Genomic DNA, 17325 nt, shown 5'->3' with positions numbered 1-17325 from the left:
AATTCCCAGTTTTCCCGGTCGGTAGACACCCTGGATTCCGGACACCGTCTCATTTGACAGTTTCATAGGTGCTGACATTGCTGTATTGACATGCGCAGAACTCGACGACGGCAAGATCATTCGTCAGGTTTCTGCTGCACCGCTGGACGATGACTCCGAGTCGGAAGATGACGCACCTTGTGCTATGCTGCCGTCGCATGCGGAGCGTGTACAAGCAGTGACTGTGCTATCAGCCGCTAATAGTGACCGTACGACCCTCTCCGAGATTCAGGCTTATCTGATTGCGCGTAAACGGAACAGCGTGCAACGGCGCATTCACGATTTCTTCCAAGCCTACTGCCGAGCCTGAATAAGTGAGTGGAAATAAAGGATTTCATTTTCTTTTCTTAATCTGCTTTTTCGGACACCTGTTTATTCTGACATTTTCGCAGTCCCTGTGAGGTCCGAATAAACAGTCGGCAACTGTATATAATGAAGAACAGAAGCGCCTCCTGCGAAATAAAGAACTGAAATTAATAATGGAACTGAATATAACACACCTGTACACGGCCGTGCATACGCGTCGGGCGCCTTGGGCACCGGGTCGCGAGTTTGGCCGCTTTAGCCCTAATCGTGCGGAGAGTGCTCCTCGGAATCTTGCACGCTGCGGGAACATCCAACTTCTCATCGCATTCGACCCGATTTAAGATTTCGAGCTTCATGACGAAAGGTGAATTCTGCCGCTTCATCACGGCAACACTGCGGGACACTGCAAACACAATGAACCAGAAAAGCAGCGACACAACTCGCACTTTTACAATCTTGCACGACGATGGCACAAGAGCCTCTGATTGGCTGTCTGAGCAAGCACTGCAGGCGGGCCACGATCATTTTTTTGCAAGGTGGGGGGGGGGGGGGGGGGTGGACAGCTCGCCCGGGAAGCCCGAGGCAGCGCGGTCACGGTAAGGAGAGCGGTTGGATGCAGCCACACCGCCGGGTTTCCCCGTTACCGCGAAGGAAAGCCAACTTCTGAGGGCCCTTTTCCGCTGCTTGACGTTCGATATATCGGGAGTCACTGCTATTTGTGTTCGATGTAAGCGCAATTTTTGCTATATATACTCACTGTAACTATACCATGACCAGAAATTGCTCAATATATAGAAGACTTCGATGTTAACGGGTTTGATATAGCAGGGTTCGACTGTACGTCCCCAACGCGCTTCTTCAGGTCATTTTTCTTCGTCACATACAAGTTCGGAATGACCGTTCGTGAAAAGGTGTTCCATGATGGAACAACGTACTCCGGAATTGCACAGTGCATCATCTCGATGAAGCTTTCTTCTTCAACCACGCTGTACGGCTGCAGGCCGCGTGCAATGAATACTGCTATCCTCATAGTCATTTCTTGCGCTTTTATCGATCACGACTGAAGTTTAGGCTTTAACTAACTGGCCACGGATAGCTGCGATGATTTGACTCGCTTTGACTCTCTTTTCTTTTTCGGCAAACTGTAAAGTTGGTGCATTTCCGAATGTTCTTTGTACTTGCCTGGATGTTTCTTCAAGTGGGTGACAAGCGTCATCATAGTGCTAGTAGGCGACTTCAAAACAAGTCCACAAGTCTCACACTGCGCTTCACCTCCAGCAGGCACTTTCAGAAAAAAAGTTCCATATCGGGTTCGCATGTGCGCACTGCCAAGACACTGGCACCGTCGATGCCATCTTCACCTATAGCGGCAGCAGCCAACACATGAATAAGCGCCACTGGCGTGGCACGACTGAAGGTCAAGGCCATGCCAGGCTTTGTCAGGGGGAGAGAAAAAGAAAGGAAGGAAAAAGAATAGATGTCCACGCCAATGCGGGGCCGCCCACGTAGTGAGGCATACGGCGATGACATATTTCCAGCTTTTTAATGAAAAATATATAGACTGAGATCTACAGCTGCTGTATGGCAGCCATGACGTATAAAACATAGCCTCCGAGATTTGTATTTGTGCCGGTCGTTCGTGGCTTTTGGCTGCCTATTCAAGTCCTCCAAATAATTCGAAAATATTGAATACCTTAATTCAAATCGAAGCGAATAACGAATAGAGAACTATTCGATCGAATATTCGCCCATCCCTAGTCAAAGCACATACTGTTTCTAAGCGCCAATGGCACCCCAGCCTCTATAGTGTTGCACTCTATGCATGGTTTCTCCGCACTGCATGGTTGCATTCGGAACCACATGAATGTCTGAGGGTGAACAGATGATGTGCTCAGGGGAGTCGTGTACCAGCACCATTCATGAGGCATGCCCCTGCCCTTACCTGAGCTTGGCGCGTACAGAGTCCCATGGCCAGAGGGATGGCTGGAAGGATGCTTTCTCCAACTGCTGCTCATCGACTGCTGCTGCTTGGCCAAAGTCGATCTTCTGCGCCAACTTGGTCAGGTTCTCCGACATGGAACATGGCCTGCACATGCCACAATTTACAGGTCTGCACACTCACTTCACGGGCATGGTGACCAAGTACGAATGCGAACGAAAGTGTGCGGGTGCCGGTAAGAGCGAATGGAGGCAATCACGTGAGTGAGTGTTGGTGAATACCCGAGCAGACGTGTGAGCACCTGAGCCTACATTGGTGAAGGAGTATCGGTGAGCACATCACCATTCGCCAGTGCTTCACACATAGGCAAATCTTGCAACACTGTCAGCATCCAGAAATCAGAAGATGACAGGCAGTAAATGGATTTGCCCAAAGTCCTTCCTTCACATAGCAGATCACATTGTAGATTTTTACATTAACCTTCCTGAACATCCCTTTTGGCTTAAACTAGATAGTTGCATGGGCTACAATTTGTCTAATCTAATTTCTACAATTCAGTAGTATTCCAATTACAACAAAGATAAATAGCTTTTTAGGAATATCAAGCAATTATGAATCATTAGCATGCTAAGTGAAACTTTGTCTAAATTTAGTGGCACACACACAAGTTTTCCTGTGTCTGTCATCTTGCATTCACTGCGCTTTAGTTGCGAATGAGGTCATTTATCCTGATCCCTTAAAGGACCCTGGAAGGTCACCATTGAAGGACAGCAGTCATGACATCCATCAGAGGCAGACATATACATAAGAACAACACTGCAGAGACACTAAGCCATGGCAATAGAGTAGTAAAGCCTATGTGTGATAGATCATGCCTGGATGGCATGTCTGAGAGGCGCTCACAGCAAAACGATGCAGTTATTCCCTATGTGCACAGGATATCTCGCAATCTAAAGAAGGTTGTTAAAGGCACCCTGAACCACCGCTCGAGCTTGGTGAAAAAACACAGCATACACTGCTGTGAACATCTAAGCCAAACTTTGCGGTCGTGCATGGCACGTGGACCTCGCCAGCGGAGCATGAAGTCACCTTTCTCTCAAACACTGTCTTTTCAAGAGCAGCCTACTCCTCACTTTTTTTTGGATGCTTTATTTTGTAATACAGTCAAACCCACTTATAACGATACCAGTTTTAACAATATATTGGTTATAACAATGAGAAGCTGCTGCACCATCAACTTATGTATCTTCTCAATGGTGAAATAACCTGCTTACTAAAATGCCCCAATGCCGTATTATTGGTTATAACAATGTAGTCTGGCTGTTGGGTGCCAGTGTCAAAAGGTAGTGAAATGCAAAATTGTTGAAAAGAAAAAAAAAATGAGCAATTCGAGCCGCTGCACAATAGCCCGCTGCCCCAACAGGTGCCATGCCATAATTTTCCAGCCTTCTCCGCGCGCCTCTTTCCCGTCGTCCTTCCACTTATCCAAACACAAATGGGCTGTGCCCATAGCTCTACACCGCACCACCCTTTGAAATATGAATGGACCGTGCTAACTGCACTGCTCCCAGATTGCTTGCTGGCTCCTCAGTCAGCGCAGTTTCTTCACAGCGCAATCAGCGCAGTGGCTCCTCAGTCAGCTCAGTCAGCTTGCATATTGCTTGCTACCCACGACCCCTCTTTGCAGTTGATATAGCAGTGCCATTCTTTAACGTCCACAGCCATGGCATGTTACACGCAATGGGAGCACCCAACAAGCAGTTAAGTGAGTGAACACAATCAGCAGCCAGATGAAGGAACGTGGTGGGGAGGGGCACTCCCCCCCCCTCCCCTATTATAGTTTTTTCACATCAGCTCTGCCGACCCCCTATTTTGATTTTTTTTCATGCAACCCGGTTATAACAATTATCGGTTATAACAATAGAATTTTCGTGGCGCTTTAATATTGTTATAAGTGGGTTCGACTGTATAGCAGATTCCCATGCACGGCTGCAATTGGCAAATAGCCGACATCAATCAAGAAGGTGTTTATATCAGTGTGCTTCTTCCTAGTGCTAGTGGTATATTTATTGACGAAGTTTAATAAACAGGCTGAAGTAAGTTAAAATCTGCTTTTGAATTTCTATAATAATATACGTACTTCCGGAAGAATCCGCCTATCGTCTATTGTCTTTACAATAGGGAGGCACGTTTCCTAGATAATATGTTTAGCTGAGCCACGCCATTGGTTTTTGCTGATTTTGTGTTTTTTCTTCTTTTCTGCTGCTGATACCCTGATGCGCCTGTGCTGGCATGGTCTGATATTTAAGTGTTTTCCTTGAATAAACCTCAGTTGTTAGTTTGCGCCTGTCCTGTCTTCTTCCTTGTGATCGTCTAGAAAGCGCAACCAATCTTTCCAAACAAAACTTAAGGTCACACCACACGCACGCTTGCCAGTACAGTAAAACCTCGTAAAACTTAAACAGTAGTTTGGTTTTAAAAGCAGAAAAGTCAAATCCCGGACTCAGCAGCCGTTGAACATAATGTGTTTTGTATTCGCATAAACCGTACCAGCTTATTGTGTACGTATCGGTTAACACGTAGTGTTACACGTCGCGCAACACGGTGGTGCGTCGTCTCCATCGGGCAGCCCAGCAGAACAAGCCTCAGAGATCAGAACAACAGCCTCCAAGCGCCTTGTGTGTTCGCGCGTGAAGCCACATTAACATCAACCTCATTTCAGCACCGTGCCAGAGGGCGTTGTGGCGTCGTGCAAGGAAGGACTCGCGTTATTGCTGAAGCTTGGATAAAAAAGACACCGGGGGCTCAGCATAGAAGAAAAATTACATCGTTCGTGCTATCGAACGTGACACGAAGAAGATGGTGCTGGCACGCAACAGGGATCTACAGTTGACTACGGTGTGTGGCATCTGGAATGCGAAGAAGTTGCTCGGCAGCAATGCTGCAACCGCAAAGAGATGTCAGCTGTGTCAGCTACGAGGTTCGACTTTTTGCCATCATTGCTTTTGTTGTTGCCGAAGCGTCGACTAGCGACAGTGATGAGGACAAAACGGAAAGCAATAGCACGGGCAATTCAAGCCCGACAGTGCCAGAAGCTGCACGTTACGTCAGCCTCATGAATGCAATCGCCGCGATGAGAACAGCACCCCGCAATGAGAAAGACGCCCCGCAACTTCTGCAGCGCTACTGCCCGCGTGCAAGGAGATCATGCAACACCAACAAGGCATCTGTCATACGAGTGTTTGCCGAGAAAAGGGGGCTGGCTGAAAAGCTGACTCACATGAGGCCGCTGTTGTCGCTGCTAGGCCCCCACGGCATCAAACGAAAATAACACTTTTGTCGCGCGAAGTGAATGTTTTTTCCCTTTTCATCGCACTCTCTCCGAGTTCCGCTTTTGTCAGGTAAGTGGGCAATCTCATGCTATTTCGGTTAAGCAGCACTACCGTTTAGTATGTACTTTTTCCGAGCTCCAGCCAAGTACGGTTTAACGAAGTTTCACTCTATATGCTCACTTTTGGCCACTCCTGGTTAGATGAACTGGCAGACTTTGCTTCGTAATGATCGAACTATTGATAGCAGTTCAAAATGCGCAAGCTGGATGCGGCTACTACCCATCGGTCAAGCTAGTGCAGGACACAAAGCTAGTCTGCACCACAAAGAACAGCCAGACATATGAGCATATAAGCACGAGTGTGCATATATGAGCCCTGTCGTAGACAAAGTAAATGTTGCAGTTGCACCTAGCTTAAAGAGTAGCATAGACACTGCCATGGGGTGCCGCAACAAATTCACTGCCTGAGCATACTGCGGCTAGCTAAGGACTGGCACGTCGTAGTCACCAAAATTGGAAATAGTGGCGCCTACATGAACATCAAAAATAAATTTGAACTGTGCACCACAGTGGTGTTCAGTTGGCAAAACACTGTGGGCACACCCCGTTCTGTAGTAGCCTTTGCAGTGCAAATCATTGAAGAAGGAGCGAGTAAGTTTTACTTCTTCCCTCCTCCGCTGGGTTCTTCTTTCTTGGGGTTTTGGTTCATTGTCGTTGTTGGCTTTTCCTAAGCTGATGCACTGTTCTCGTGCTTCAGCACTCTGGGACTCAAGGTCGTGGATGTCAATAATTTGAACTGGATTTATTTAGAGACAGACATTAGCAGTTGCACTGAGTATGTAGTAAACAAGAAACGTGAGTTCACATTAACGAGTGCGACTGAGCAAAGGGGCAGTCTATCACTCCGATCGGGCACTTGGGAGATCGGTCCGCTGTCTCCGAAGTCCCAGACTACACTACCCGCTCAGCCATGCACATTCTCACCCCCAGCTCCATAACTCACACTGGCGGTGGGTGCCACTCGAACAACCCGAGCCACCCGCACTGCCTCGTCCCCGGCCCACCCAAAATACTCCCTCCTCCAGATCCCCCTAGTGCTGCGCGATTTATGGTGCTCGCAAGAAGCAGTGTACGATAACCACCGTCGCTCCCTTTTTCATCTACCTGCGTCCCGGCCACCAACTTCCCAAAGCAGGCTTTACAGGTGTTCCCAGGAAGCAACTCGATTGCGAGCCAATAGCACAACTTGCAAGGCAACAAATCCATAAACAGAGAAGACCCCTGAGAAGACAAGCGACCACACATTTCACTAAACAAAAAGAATGCGTACATGAGTCATCCTTCACAATCACCTAACAGAGTGGAAGCACCCCAAATGGTATGTTTGATTGCCAATAACTGTGCTTCTGTTGAACGGATTGAAGAACTTTTGTGGTGTGACAGAGAAGATCGGCAGGCTAAAAAGTCCCGTTGCCATCGCGTGGCTCATACCCAGTTCGTTCACTGGCTGCGCCCTAGCTGCTGCTGCCGCGTTGGTCACTGCTTCTCTAAGACCCGAATGAACCCCCTTTACGATTGGTGGAGCTGCTAGGTACAACAGGAATTCTGGAACTTTGCAACCGGACACTGCAGCCTGTCTTCATTATGCCGGAAGAAGGACCACCGCAACCACAACCCGCTGCCCCGGTGACTACCGTGGTCTGCCCCGGCCCGTTGCGTCAACGCGACCCACCCATCTTCAGCGGTACCAAAGACCATGACGTAGAAGACTGGCTCGCTGACTACGACAGGGTGAGCATCCACAATCACTGGGATGACACCAAAAACTGAATTACGTATCCTTTTATTTGAGCGGTGTCGCCAGCGTGTGGCACCGCAACCATGAACGTGATTTCACGACGTGGGCAGCCTTAAAAACTAATGTGACGGAGCTATTCGGGCGCCCCGCCGTTCGCAAGCTTCGCGCCAAGCAACGTTTGCGCAGTCGTGCGCAACAGTGCGGGGAGACATTTACTAGTTATATAGAGGATGTTGTCGACCTCTGCAACCGCGTCGACGTCACAATGGCTGATGCCGAGAAGATCCGCCATATCTTAAACGTATTGAAGACGACGCCTTCCAGATGCTGTTGGTGAAAAATCTGGCGACAGTCTCTGAACTCGTCAGTCTCTGCCAAAGCTTCAACGAACTCCGCAAACAACCCATAGCCACCCGCCAATCTCCTCCCCAGGCGACTTCAATGTCGAGCTTGGCTGTTTCTCCGGATAACACGTCGCTGCTGCTGCAGATGAAGGAGTTCATCCGTGAGGAGGTGGCTCGTCAGCTTTCTCTGATTCCGCTTACACACGGCCAGTCGAATTCTCCGTTGGCGCCCGCTCTCCAATATGTCATCAAGGAGCAGGTAGCCGACCACATTCCACCTTCTCTCCAGCAGGCTCCGGTTGCCGCTCCCCTGACGTACGCCGAAGTCGCTTCGAGGCCTGCACCACAGACCTACGGTCCCCTTCGCCCGCCTTTGCGCCCGCCCGTATCCGCTCCGGTCCGGCCACTGGTGCAGTATACACGACCTCAAGATCATTGGCGCACGGAAGATAATCGGCCGATTTGTTTTTATTGTGGACGTGCTGGACATGTAGCATGTCACTGTCGCCTGCTTACACCGAATGTCCCCAACAATGTGCGTCCATATGCGCCACGTTTACAACAACGTCGCAACTATTCTGACACCTTTGAATCTCCTGCTGTCGACACCGCATTCTCCGGTCGCCGTTCACCGTCTCCTCGCCGCCGCTACCTTTCCCCCATGCACCATAGGCGGAGCCCTCTGCGCCAGGAAAACTAAAAATCGTAGTTCAGGAGGCGAGAACTGCGGTGTCTGCGAAATATATAAGGCCTCACACTTCCCCGAAAAACGTTATTGAAGTCGCAATAGAAGGAACATTGACGCTAGCACTTGTTGACACCGGCGCTGCACAGTCAGCGATAGATGCCCGTACAGTCGCCGACCGATTTTCCGGACTCCAAAAATTCGGACATGCCCGATTATTCGGTCAGCTTCGCGGCACCGCCATTCTCCCCACAGACCATAATGTATAACAACTGCCGAAAGTTCGGACGCCTTGCAACCCCTCGTCTGATTTTTCGGACACTTCTTGAGCCAACTCGATCGAGGGCATCATGCACCGACTCTGACCGCGGCGCATAGTTCGACTTGCTGAACGCCATTTTTCTTTGAACGGAGCCTCCTTGCTGCCCCACGAAGTGGCGCTGCTGGAAATCCACGCTCATCATCATCGTTTCTGCCTGGTTCGATAGAGTGGTCGTACAGCAGTTCCGGTTTCAGCTTAGTAAGCCATGTCAAGACAATCCAGCAGCTGATTTCTTTCTTTCGCGCACGACGCTGCGAGCAGCACGTTTTTCGTTTGTGCGACTGGTGTCGGCACGGTGGTGTTTGCTTTGAGTGCTGTATCGAGGTTTCGGTGATCCAACGCGGCGTACGGAAACATCGCGTCAAGTGTCTAATGGCGCCGACAGTGCCCGCGCAGACTGCGCTGGGGAATGCCGGCAAGCGGGTGTCGGGAAACCTAAGATTTGTTGCCTTCCGATGTGCTCCCTACTGACGCGGAAAATATTCTGCCGAGACTTGTGCAGTGGTTGCATTGCGATTCCGGACACCGTCTCATTCGACAGTTTCACAGGTGCTGACACTGCTGTAGTGACATGCGCATAACTCGACGACGGCGAGATCGTTCGTCAGGTTTCTGCTGCTCCGCCGGACGATGAGTCTGAGTCGGAAGATGACGCACCATGTGCTACGCTGCCATCGCATGCGGAGCGTGCACAAGCAGTGACTGTGCTTTCAGCCGCCTATAGTGACCGTACGACCCTCTCCGAGATTCAGGCTTATCTGATTGCGCGTAAACGGAACAGCGTGCCACGGCGCACTCACGATTTCTTCAAGCCTACTGCCGAGCTCGATTAAGTGCGTGGAAATAAAGGATTTCATTTTTTTTTTTCTTAATCTGCTTTTTCGGACACCTGTTTATTCGGACATTTCCGCAGTCCCGGTGAGGTCCGAATAAACGGTCGGCGACTGTATTTGCCGCAAAATAGGAAAAGTGACGGGTGCAGCGGTGGCGTACAGGTAGAACACCCGCCTCGCGTGCAAGAGGTCCGTGGTTCGAATCCCGGTGCCGGCAATTTTCCACCGGATTAAAAAAGAAAAAAAAATCCGCGTGTTGATAAAATTGCACAAACAGGCCTGGAGTGTGGCCTGATCCTGGTGACCAGAACCGGTATGCACTCCCTCACCAGAGCAGGATTGGCCACCCTGGTGCAGTACTTGGCCACAACCTCCTATATGAACACAACAATCAAACCCTGGCCCTCAGTCCCCAGCAGCTGCAAAGCAACTGACCACGGCGGCGGTCAGACCTGCAACGCAGCAGAGGGTGCTAAGAATCACTGGCTCCGGACCGGCCGCCAATGGAATATGAACCTGGCAACGTTTAACGCTAGAACGTTTAACGCTAGAACGTTTAACGCTAGAACGATCTAGTGAGGCGAGTCTAGCAGTGCTATTGGAGGAATTAGAGGGCACTAAATGGGATATAATAGGGCTCAGTGAAGTTAGGAGGCCAAAAGAAGCACATACAGCACTAAAAAGCGGGCACGTCCTGTGCTACAGGGGCTTAGCGGAGAGAACAGAACTAGGAGTTGGATTCCTGATTAATAAGGATATAGCTGGCAACATACAGGAATTCTATAGCATTAACGAGAGGGTGGCAGGTCTTGTTGTGAAACTTAATAAGAGGTACAAAATGAAGATTGTACAAGTCTACGCCCCTACATCCAGTCATGATGACCAGGAAGTCGAAAGCTTCTATGAAGACGTGGAATCGGCGATGCGTAGAGTGAAAACTAAATACACTATACTAATGGGCGACTTTAATGCCAAGGTAGGCAAGAAGCAGGCTGCAGACAAGGCAGTGGGGGAATATGGCATAGGCGCTAGGAATAGCAGGGGAGAGATAATAGTAGAGTTTGCAGAACAGAATAATATGAGGATAATGAATACCTTCTTCCGCAAGTGGGATAGCCGAAAGTGGACGTGGAGGAGCCCGAACGGCGAGACTAGAAATGAAATAGACTTCATACTAACCCTGGCATCATACAAGATGTGCACGTGCTCGGCAAAGTGTGCTGCAGTGACCACAGGATGGTAAGAACTCGAATTAGCCTAGACCTGAGGAGGGAACGGAAGAAACTAGTACATAAGAAGCCGATTAATGAGTTAGCGGTAAGAGGGAAAATAGAAGAATTCCAGATCAAGCTACAGAACAGGTATTCAGCTTTAACTCAGGAGGAGGACCTTAGTGTTGAAGCAATGACCGACAATCTTGTGGGCATCATTAAGGAGTGTGCAATGGAAGTCGGTGGTAACTCCATTAGGCAGGATACCAGCAAACTATCGCAGGAGACGAAAGATGTGATCAAGAAACGCCAATGTATGAAAGCCCTACAGCTAGAATAGAACTGGCAGAACTTTCGAAGTTAATCAACAAGCGTAAGACAGCTGACATACGGAAGTATAATATGGATAGAATTAATAATAGAATTAATAATATGGATAGAATAGAACATGCTCTCAGGAACGGAGGAAGCCTAAAAACAGTGAAGAAGAAACTAGGAATCGGCAAGAATCAGATGTATGCGTTAAGAGACAAAGCCGGCAATATCATTACTAATATGGATGAGATAGTTCAAGTGGCTGAGGAGTTCTATAGAGATTTATACAGTACCAGTGACACCCATGACGATAATGGAAGGGAAAATAGTCTAGAGGAACTCAAAATCCCACAGGTAACGCCGGAAGAAGTAAAGAAAGCCTTGGGAGATATGCAAAGGGGGAAGGCAGCTGGGGAGGATCAGGTAACAGCAGATTTGTTGAAGGATGGTGGACAGATTGTTCTAGAGAAACTGGCCACCCTGTATACACAATGCCTCATAACCTCGAGCATACCGGAGTCTTGGAAGAACACTAACATAATCCTAATTCATAAGAAAGGAGACGCCAAAGACTTGAAAAATTATAGACCGATCAGCTTACTGTCCGTTGCCTACAAACTATTTACTAAGGTAATCGCAAATAGAATCAGGAACACCTTAGACTTCTGTCAAGCAAAGGACCAGGCAGGATTCCGTAAAGGCTACTCAACAATAGATCATATCCATACTATCAATCAGGTGATAGAGAAATGTGCGGAATATAACCAACCCTTATATATAGCTTTCATTGATTACGAGAAAGCGTTTGATTCTGTCGAAACCTCAACAGTCATGGAGGCATTACGGAATCAGGGTGTAGACGAACCATATGTAAAAATACTGAAAGATATCTATAGCGGCTCCACAGCCACTGTAGGCCTCCATAAAGCAAGCAACAAAATCCCAATAAAGAAAGGCGTCGGGCAGGGAGATACGATCTCTCCAATGCTATTCACAGCATGCTTACAGGAGGTATTCAGAGACCTGGATTGGGAAGGATTGGGGATAAAAGTTATTGGAGAGTACCTTAGTAACTTGCAATTCGCTGATGATATTGCCTTGCTTAGTAACCCAGGGGACCAACTGCAATGCATGCTCACTGACCTCGAGAGGCAAAGCAGAAGAGTGCGTCTAAAAATTAATCTGCAGAAAACTAAAGTAATGTTTAACAGTCTCGGAAAAGAAGAGCAATTTACAATAGGCTGCGAGGCACTGGAAGTCGTAAGGGAATACACCTACTTGGGGCAGGTAGTGACGGCAGATCCGGATCATGAGACGGAAATAATCAGGAGAATAAGAATGGGCTGGGGTGCATTTGGCAGGCATTCTCAGATCATGAACAGCAGGTTGCCATTATCCTTCAAGAGAAAAGTATATAATAGCTATGTCTTACCAGTACTGACCTACGGGGCTGAAACCTGGAGGCTTACGAAAAGAGTTCTACTCAAATTGAGGACGACGCAACGAGCTATGGAAAGAAGAATGATAGGCGTAACGTTAAGGGATAAGAAAAGAGCAGATTGGGTCAGGGAACAAACGCGAGTTAATGACATCTTAGTTGAAATCAAGAAAAAGAAATGGGCATGGGCAGGACATGTAATGAGGAGGGAAGATAACCGATGGTCATTAAGGGTTACAGACTGGATCCCAAGGGAAGGGAAGCGTAGCAGAGGGCGGCAGAAAGTTAGGTGGGCGGATGAGATTAAGAAGTTTGCAGGGACGGCGTGGCCACAATTAGTACATGACCGGGGTTGTTGGAGAAATATGGGAAAGGCCTTTGCCCTGCAGTGGGCGTAACCAGGCTGATGATGATGATGAGGAGGAGGAGGAAAAGTGACGACTCTGCTTTCTGGACTGTCTCTTCGAACTGCCAACGTGCAGCACGTTGAGCCATCCGGCGCCTGCACCGCTCGTGTCGTCATTCAGGAGGTCCTCTATATCACAGAATTCATCGTGCTGCCATCTTGTTCACACGACGTCATATGAGGTTGGGACTTTCTTTTCAGACATCATGCGATCATTGACTGCGCCCGCACCGAAATCGAGCTGTTTCAGTTTTCGCGCGATATTATCACTGACCAGAGGGACCCTCGTCACAATATCACAGTTTCTGAAGACACCGTTATACCTGCCTGGTCTTCCGCCCTTGTCAGTATCTCTTGTGACTCTGTAGATGACAGAACAGCACTCTTCACTCCGTCTGAAATTTTAGTTCGCCGCCGTTCACTACCACTGCCGTTCACCGTCCTCGAGTTCAAAACTGGCGCCTGTCTGATGTGGGTGTCAAACCCATCGGCCGAACCAATTACTTTACGCCGCCGTGAAAGCCTTGGAAGAGCAGAACCCCTGGCCTCATCTTCAATATTTGACACAACGGACGACTCCACTTATCTTGCCGCTCTCGAGGCATCGCCTCCTCAGTCACTGCCGCATTCTTTTACGCCAGCTATTGCCAGTGACCTCACGTCGATGCAGCACGATGAACTTCTTCACTTGCTCAAAGGCTTCTCTTCTTCCTTTGACTGCCAAGCAACATCCCTCGACCGCACGACGACTGTCTCACACACCATCAACACTGGGAGCCATGCGCCCATTCGGCAGCGTCAATACCAAGTATCGGCGACCGAAAGACGTGTTATCAATGACCAGGTGAACGACATGCTGAAACGCGGTGTCATCCAGCCTTCTAGTAGTCCCTGGGCATCACCAGTCATCCTAGTTAAAAAAAAAAGACGGCACCATACGATCTTGTGTGGATTATCGAAGGCTTAACTAGATTACCCGAAAGGATGTATACCCGTTGCCACGTATCGACGACGCCCTTGACTGTTTGCAAAGAGCGGAGTTTTCTTCCTACTTAGATCTCCGCTCTGGCTACTGACAGGTGCCCATGGCTGACTCTGACTGTTCTAAAACCGCGTTTGTAACACCAGACGGCTTGTATGAATTCACTGTAATGCCATTCGGTCTGTGCAATGCGCCCGCCACTTTTGAACGCATGATGGACGGCATCCTGCGCGGCCTGAAGTGGCACACTTGTCTCTGCTACCTCGACGACGTTGTAATCTTTTCTCCTGATTTTCCGACCCATCTTCGCCGTTTACATCAAGTTTTGACCTGTCTCCGGAATGCTGGTCTCCAGCTTAACTTAAAAAAGGGCCTATTTGCAGCTCGAAAATTGACTATATTAGGCCATGTTGTCTCCAAAGAAGGCATCTGTGATGTTGTTAGGATCGTCACGTTGCAAAGCGTGTGACGCGAGGAAGATGGAGGAGACGGTGCATGATGAGCAAACACACAATTATATTAGACGGCACGTGAACACGAAAAAAATATCTTAAACTAGCCCCACACATACACGGTTGTTCGTAAACAAGACAAATATAGTCTCACGAGGTTGCGGTAGAAGTACGGACTGTGGTGAGGCGTAGAGTTCTTGAAGTGGAACACTCGCTCGTCGACTGATGACCGGCGTGGTGGTAGAGCAGACGCAGCGGCACGGGGCAGGAAAAGGTGGACGGCCCACAGCTCCGTGGACGCGAACAGGCCACTCTGGAGTCTCGAGCAGGCCCCAGGCGCTCGTTTTGATGACGGACGCCTGGTCACCCGAACCACGCGCGTAGAAGTGGGTTCGATGCTGCAGCAGGCCATTCCGGGGTCTCGTGCGAGGCAACGACCTGAGGCATTCCCAGTCCCGAAGACGGACGCCTGGTCAGGTGAACCTCGCCAGGAGATGTCGGTTCCGAAGGCCCGGTGGCCCTAGTCGCCCGGCGTTCAAACGATCTCCGATTCCCGAGCCCCTTCTCATGCGCTGCACGAGCCTCCTTCCTCTTTCTTTTTCTCTTGTTCAGGACCGCCGCAATGTCGTCTGCTCTTGCGCTCGGTCCTTTTTGGGTACTTCTTCACAGCATCCTTCCTGATCCTGCTAAACTCCGCGCCGTATCCGAATTCCCGAAGCCCACTAACTTAAAAGCACTACGTAGCTTCATTGGCCTATGCTCCTATTTTCGACGTTTCGTTCGCAATTTTGCTACAGTGATCACACCACTAAACCAACTCCTACAAGGCGACAATGAACTTTCTGCTTGGTCGGAAGCCTCGGATGATGCCTTTACGACTCTTCGTCGCCTACTCACGTCTCCGCCGATCTTGCGCCATTTTGATCCAAGCGCACCTACAGAACTTCACACTGACGCCAGTGGTGTCGGCCTTGGTGCCGTGCTTGCACAGCGTCAGAACCCTAATGCCGAATATGTGGTCACTTATGCCAGTCGTACACTCACAAAAACTGAGGCCAATTACTCAGTAACAGAAAAAGAGTGTCTTGCTATCGTATGGGCTCTCCAAAAATTTTGCCCATATCTCTATGGTCGACCCTTTGACATGGTGACGGATCATCACGCTTTTTGCCGGTTGTCTAACCTCAAAGACCCGTCGGGCCGCTTGGCTCGCTGGGCCCTCCGAATTCAGGACTATGATATGCGTGTCTATCGCTCTCGACGCAGACACTCTGAAGCCGATGCCCTCCGCGCTTCCCAGTAACTTCCGACAGCAGTACTTCTACCTACAGACCTGATATCTCACCGCATGCGGAATGTTGCGGCCTCAGCTGCTCCGACTCCTTAGACAACGGGAGGAAGTGCGTGCCTCGCACGCAGCGAAATTGCCCAAGCAGAAAAAAATGCAGGACTATTTTGTGTGAAACGAAGCTAGTTTCATCAATAAAGTGATTTCATAAATGGTATGTGCTTTTATGACATCCAATTATTTAGCAGGCTTATATTGAATTATGCTCTATATCGCACTGATAGGAGTCTTTTTGCGAGTTCGATATAGCCGGGTTCGACTGTACTTCCATTCGTCACATACGCCTACAACACTGCCTCTCAAGCCACTACCGGATTCTCACCATTCTTTCTGCTTTACAGCCGCCATCCCTCCAGCACCATTGATACGGTTCTCTCGTACGGGCCAGACCCTGCTGAGTGCTCACCTGTTTCTACGGTCGCTCAGTACACTGACAAATGCCAACAACTGGCCCGTTCTTTGACGTCTGCTCAACAGTGCTGCCAAAAAGAGCGCCATGACCTCAGCCCACCCCCTCACCCCTTCCCTATAGACTTACTCGTGTGGCTTTGGGTACCGCCTGTTGCTGCCCCTGGCCTTTCGTCCAAGCTCCTCCCGAAGTACCACGGGCCCTACCGCGTGGTTGCGCAACCGTCACCTGTTAATTACGGTACGTGGTAGAGCCCGTGTCACCATCTCCCGATCTGCGTCGTCGGGGACGAGAGACTGTGCACATTGACCGGCTGAAGCCGTATTACGATCCTCTCACCTCTTCCTAGATCACCAGGATGGCTACTCTTCAATTCCGGAGGTGATTGTGACGAAGAAGATCGGCAGGCTAAAAAGCCCTGTTGCCATCGCGTGGCTCATACCCAGTTCGTTCACTGGCTGCGCCCTAGCTGCTGCTGCCGCGTTGGTCGCTGCTTCTCTAGGACCCGAATAAACCCCCTTTACAGTGGCAAAGTATTTCTGAAATAGCCAAATATAACTTCAAATGCATTTCTCAACTTCGACAAAAAGTGGTTCAAGGCCCTTTTTTTCACAGTGCCAATGCAATGTTATACATAGGAAGCACTCCAAGCTACAGTTGTGTTGATACGACGGAGGAGACACTGGCATTTGGCAAAAAAGAACCTTGATGTGTCCCCATCACAAGGTTCTCATTAAACACGAGTTTTTATGTTGTATGTGTAAGATTACTTCTTCAGGTTATAGTTTTTTTAATGTAATAATGCTGGATAAAATGGGTGTTGTTTACAATTTTAAATGACTGCGCAACTGAACACACCAGTGCATGCAAGCAAGATGCAGCCACTTGGCACTGCACTGAATTAAATAAGGCTCACCACTTCGGTTAACTGTACTGAGTGCACATGAATGATATCATAAACCTTCTCTAGTACATGCATACATGTGATGATGCAAGTTTCCCATGCACTCCTTCCTCTGAAGCCAAACAGGCAATGTAACAGCTAAATATCCAGATTGGTTGCGACATTGGCTATTTGGCGCTGCACTCTTTTTTTCTTCCTTCTAATTCTGCCGCTCAGCACTCTTCCCAAGTTACCAAAAATGCACATTCAACCCTTCTGTAACA

At 49.1% G+C, this 17325-nt stretch overlaps 1 protein-coding gene across 5 annotated transcripts in view; it reads right to left on the bottom strand.

Annotated features, from left to right (window-relative positions):
• The window catches only part of MED17 (mediator complex subunit 17), a 251061-nt gene that overhangs the window by 211948 nt on the left and 21788 nt on the right, over positions 1–17325 (bottom strand). For all 5 annotated transcript variants that reach the window (XM_065438751.1, XM_065438752.2, XM_065438749.2 and 2 more), the window contains one exon: positions 2288–2431. In XM_065438751.1, the coding sequence (XP_065294823.1) occupies positions 2288–2431 (144 nt within the window). The remainder of the gene's footprint in view (positions 1–2287; positions 2432–17325) is intronic.

This window comes from Dermacentor albipictus, chromosome 7 (genome assembly GCF_038994185.2).
Source record: "Dermacentor albipictus isolate Rhodes 1998 colony chromosome 7, USDA_Dalb.pri_finalv2, whole genome shotgun sequence".
NCBI lineage: Eukaryota > Metazoa > Arthropoda > Arachnida > Ixodida > Ixodidae > Dermacentor > Dermacentor albipictus.
This window is presented reverse-complemented; position numbering and strand designations above follow the sequence as displayed.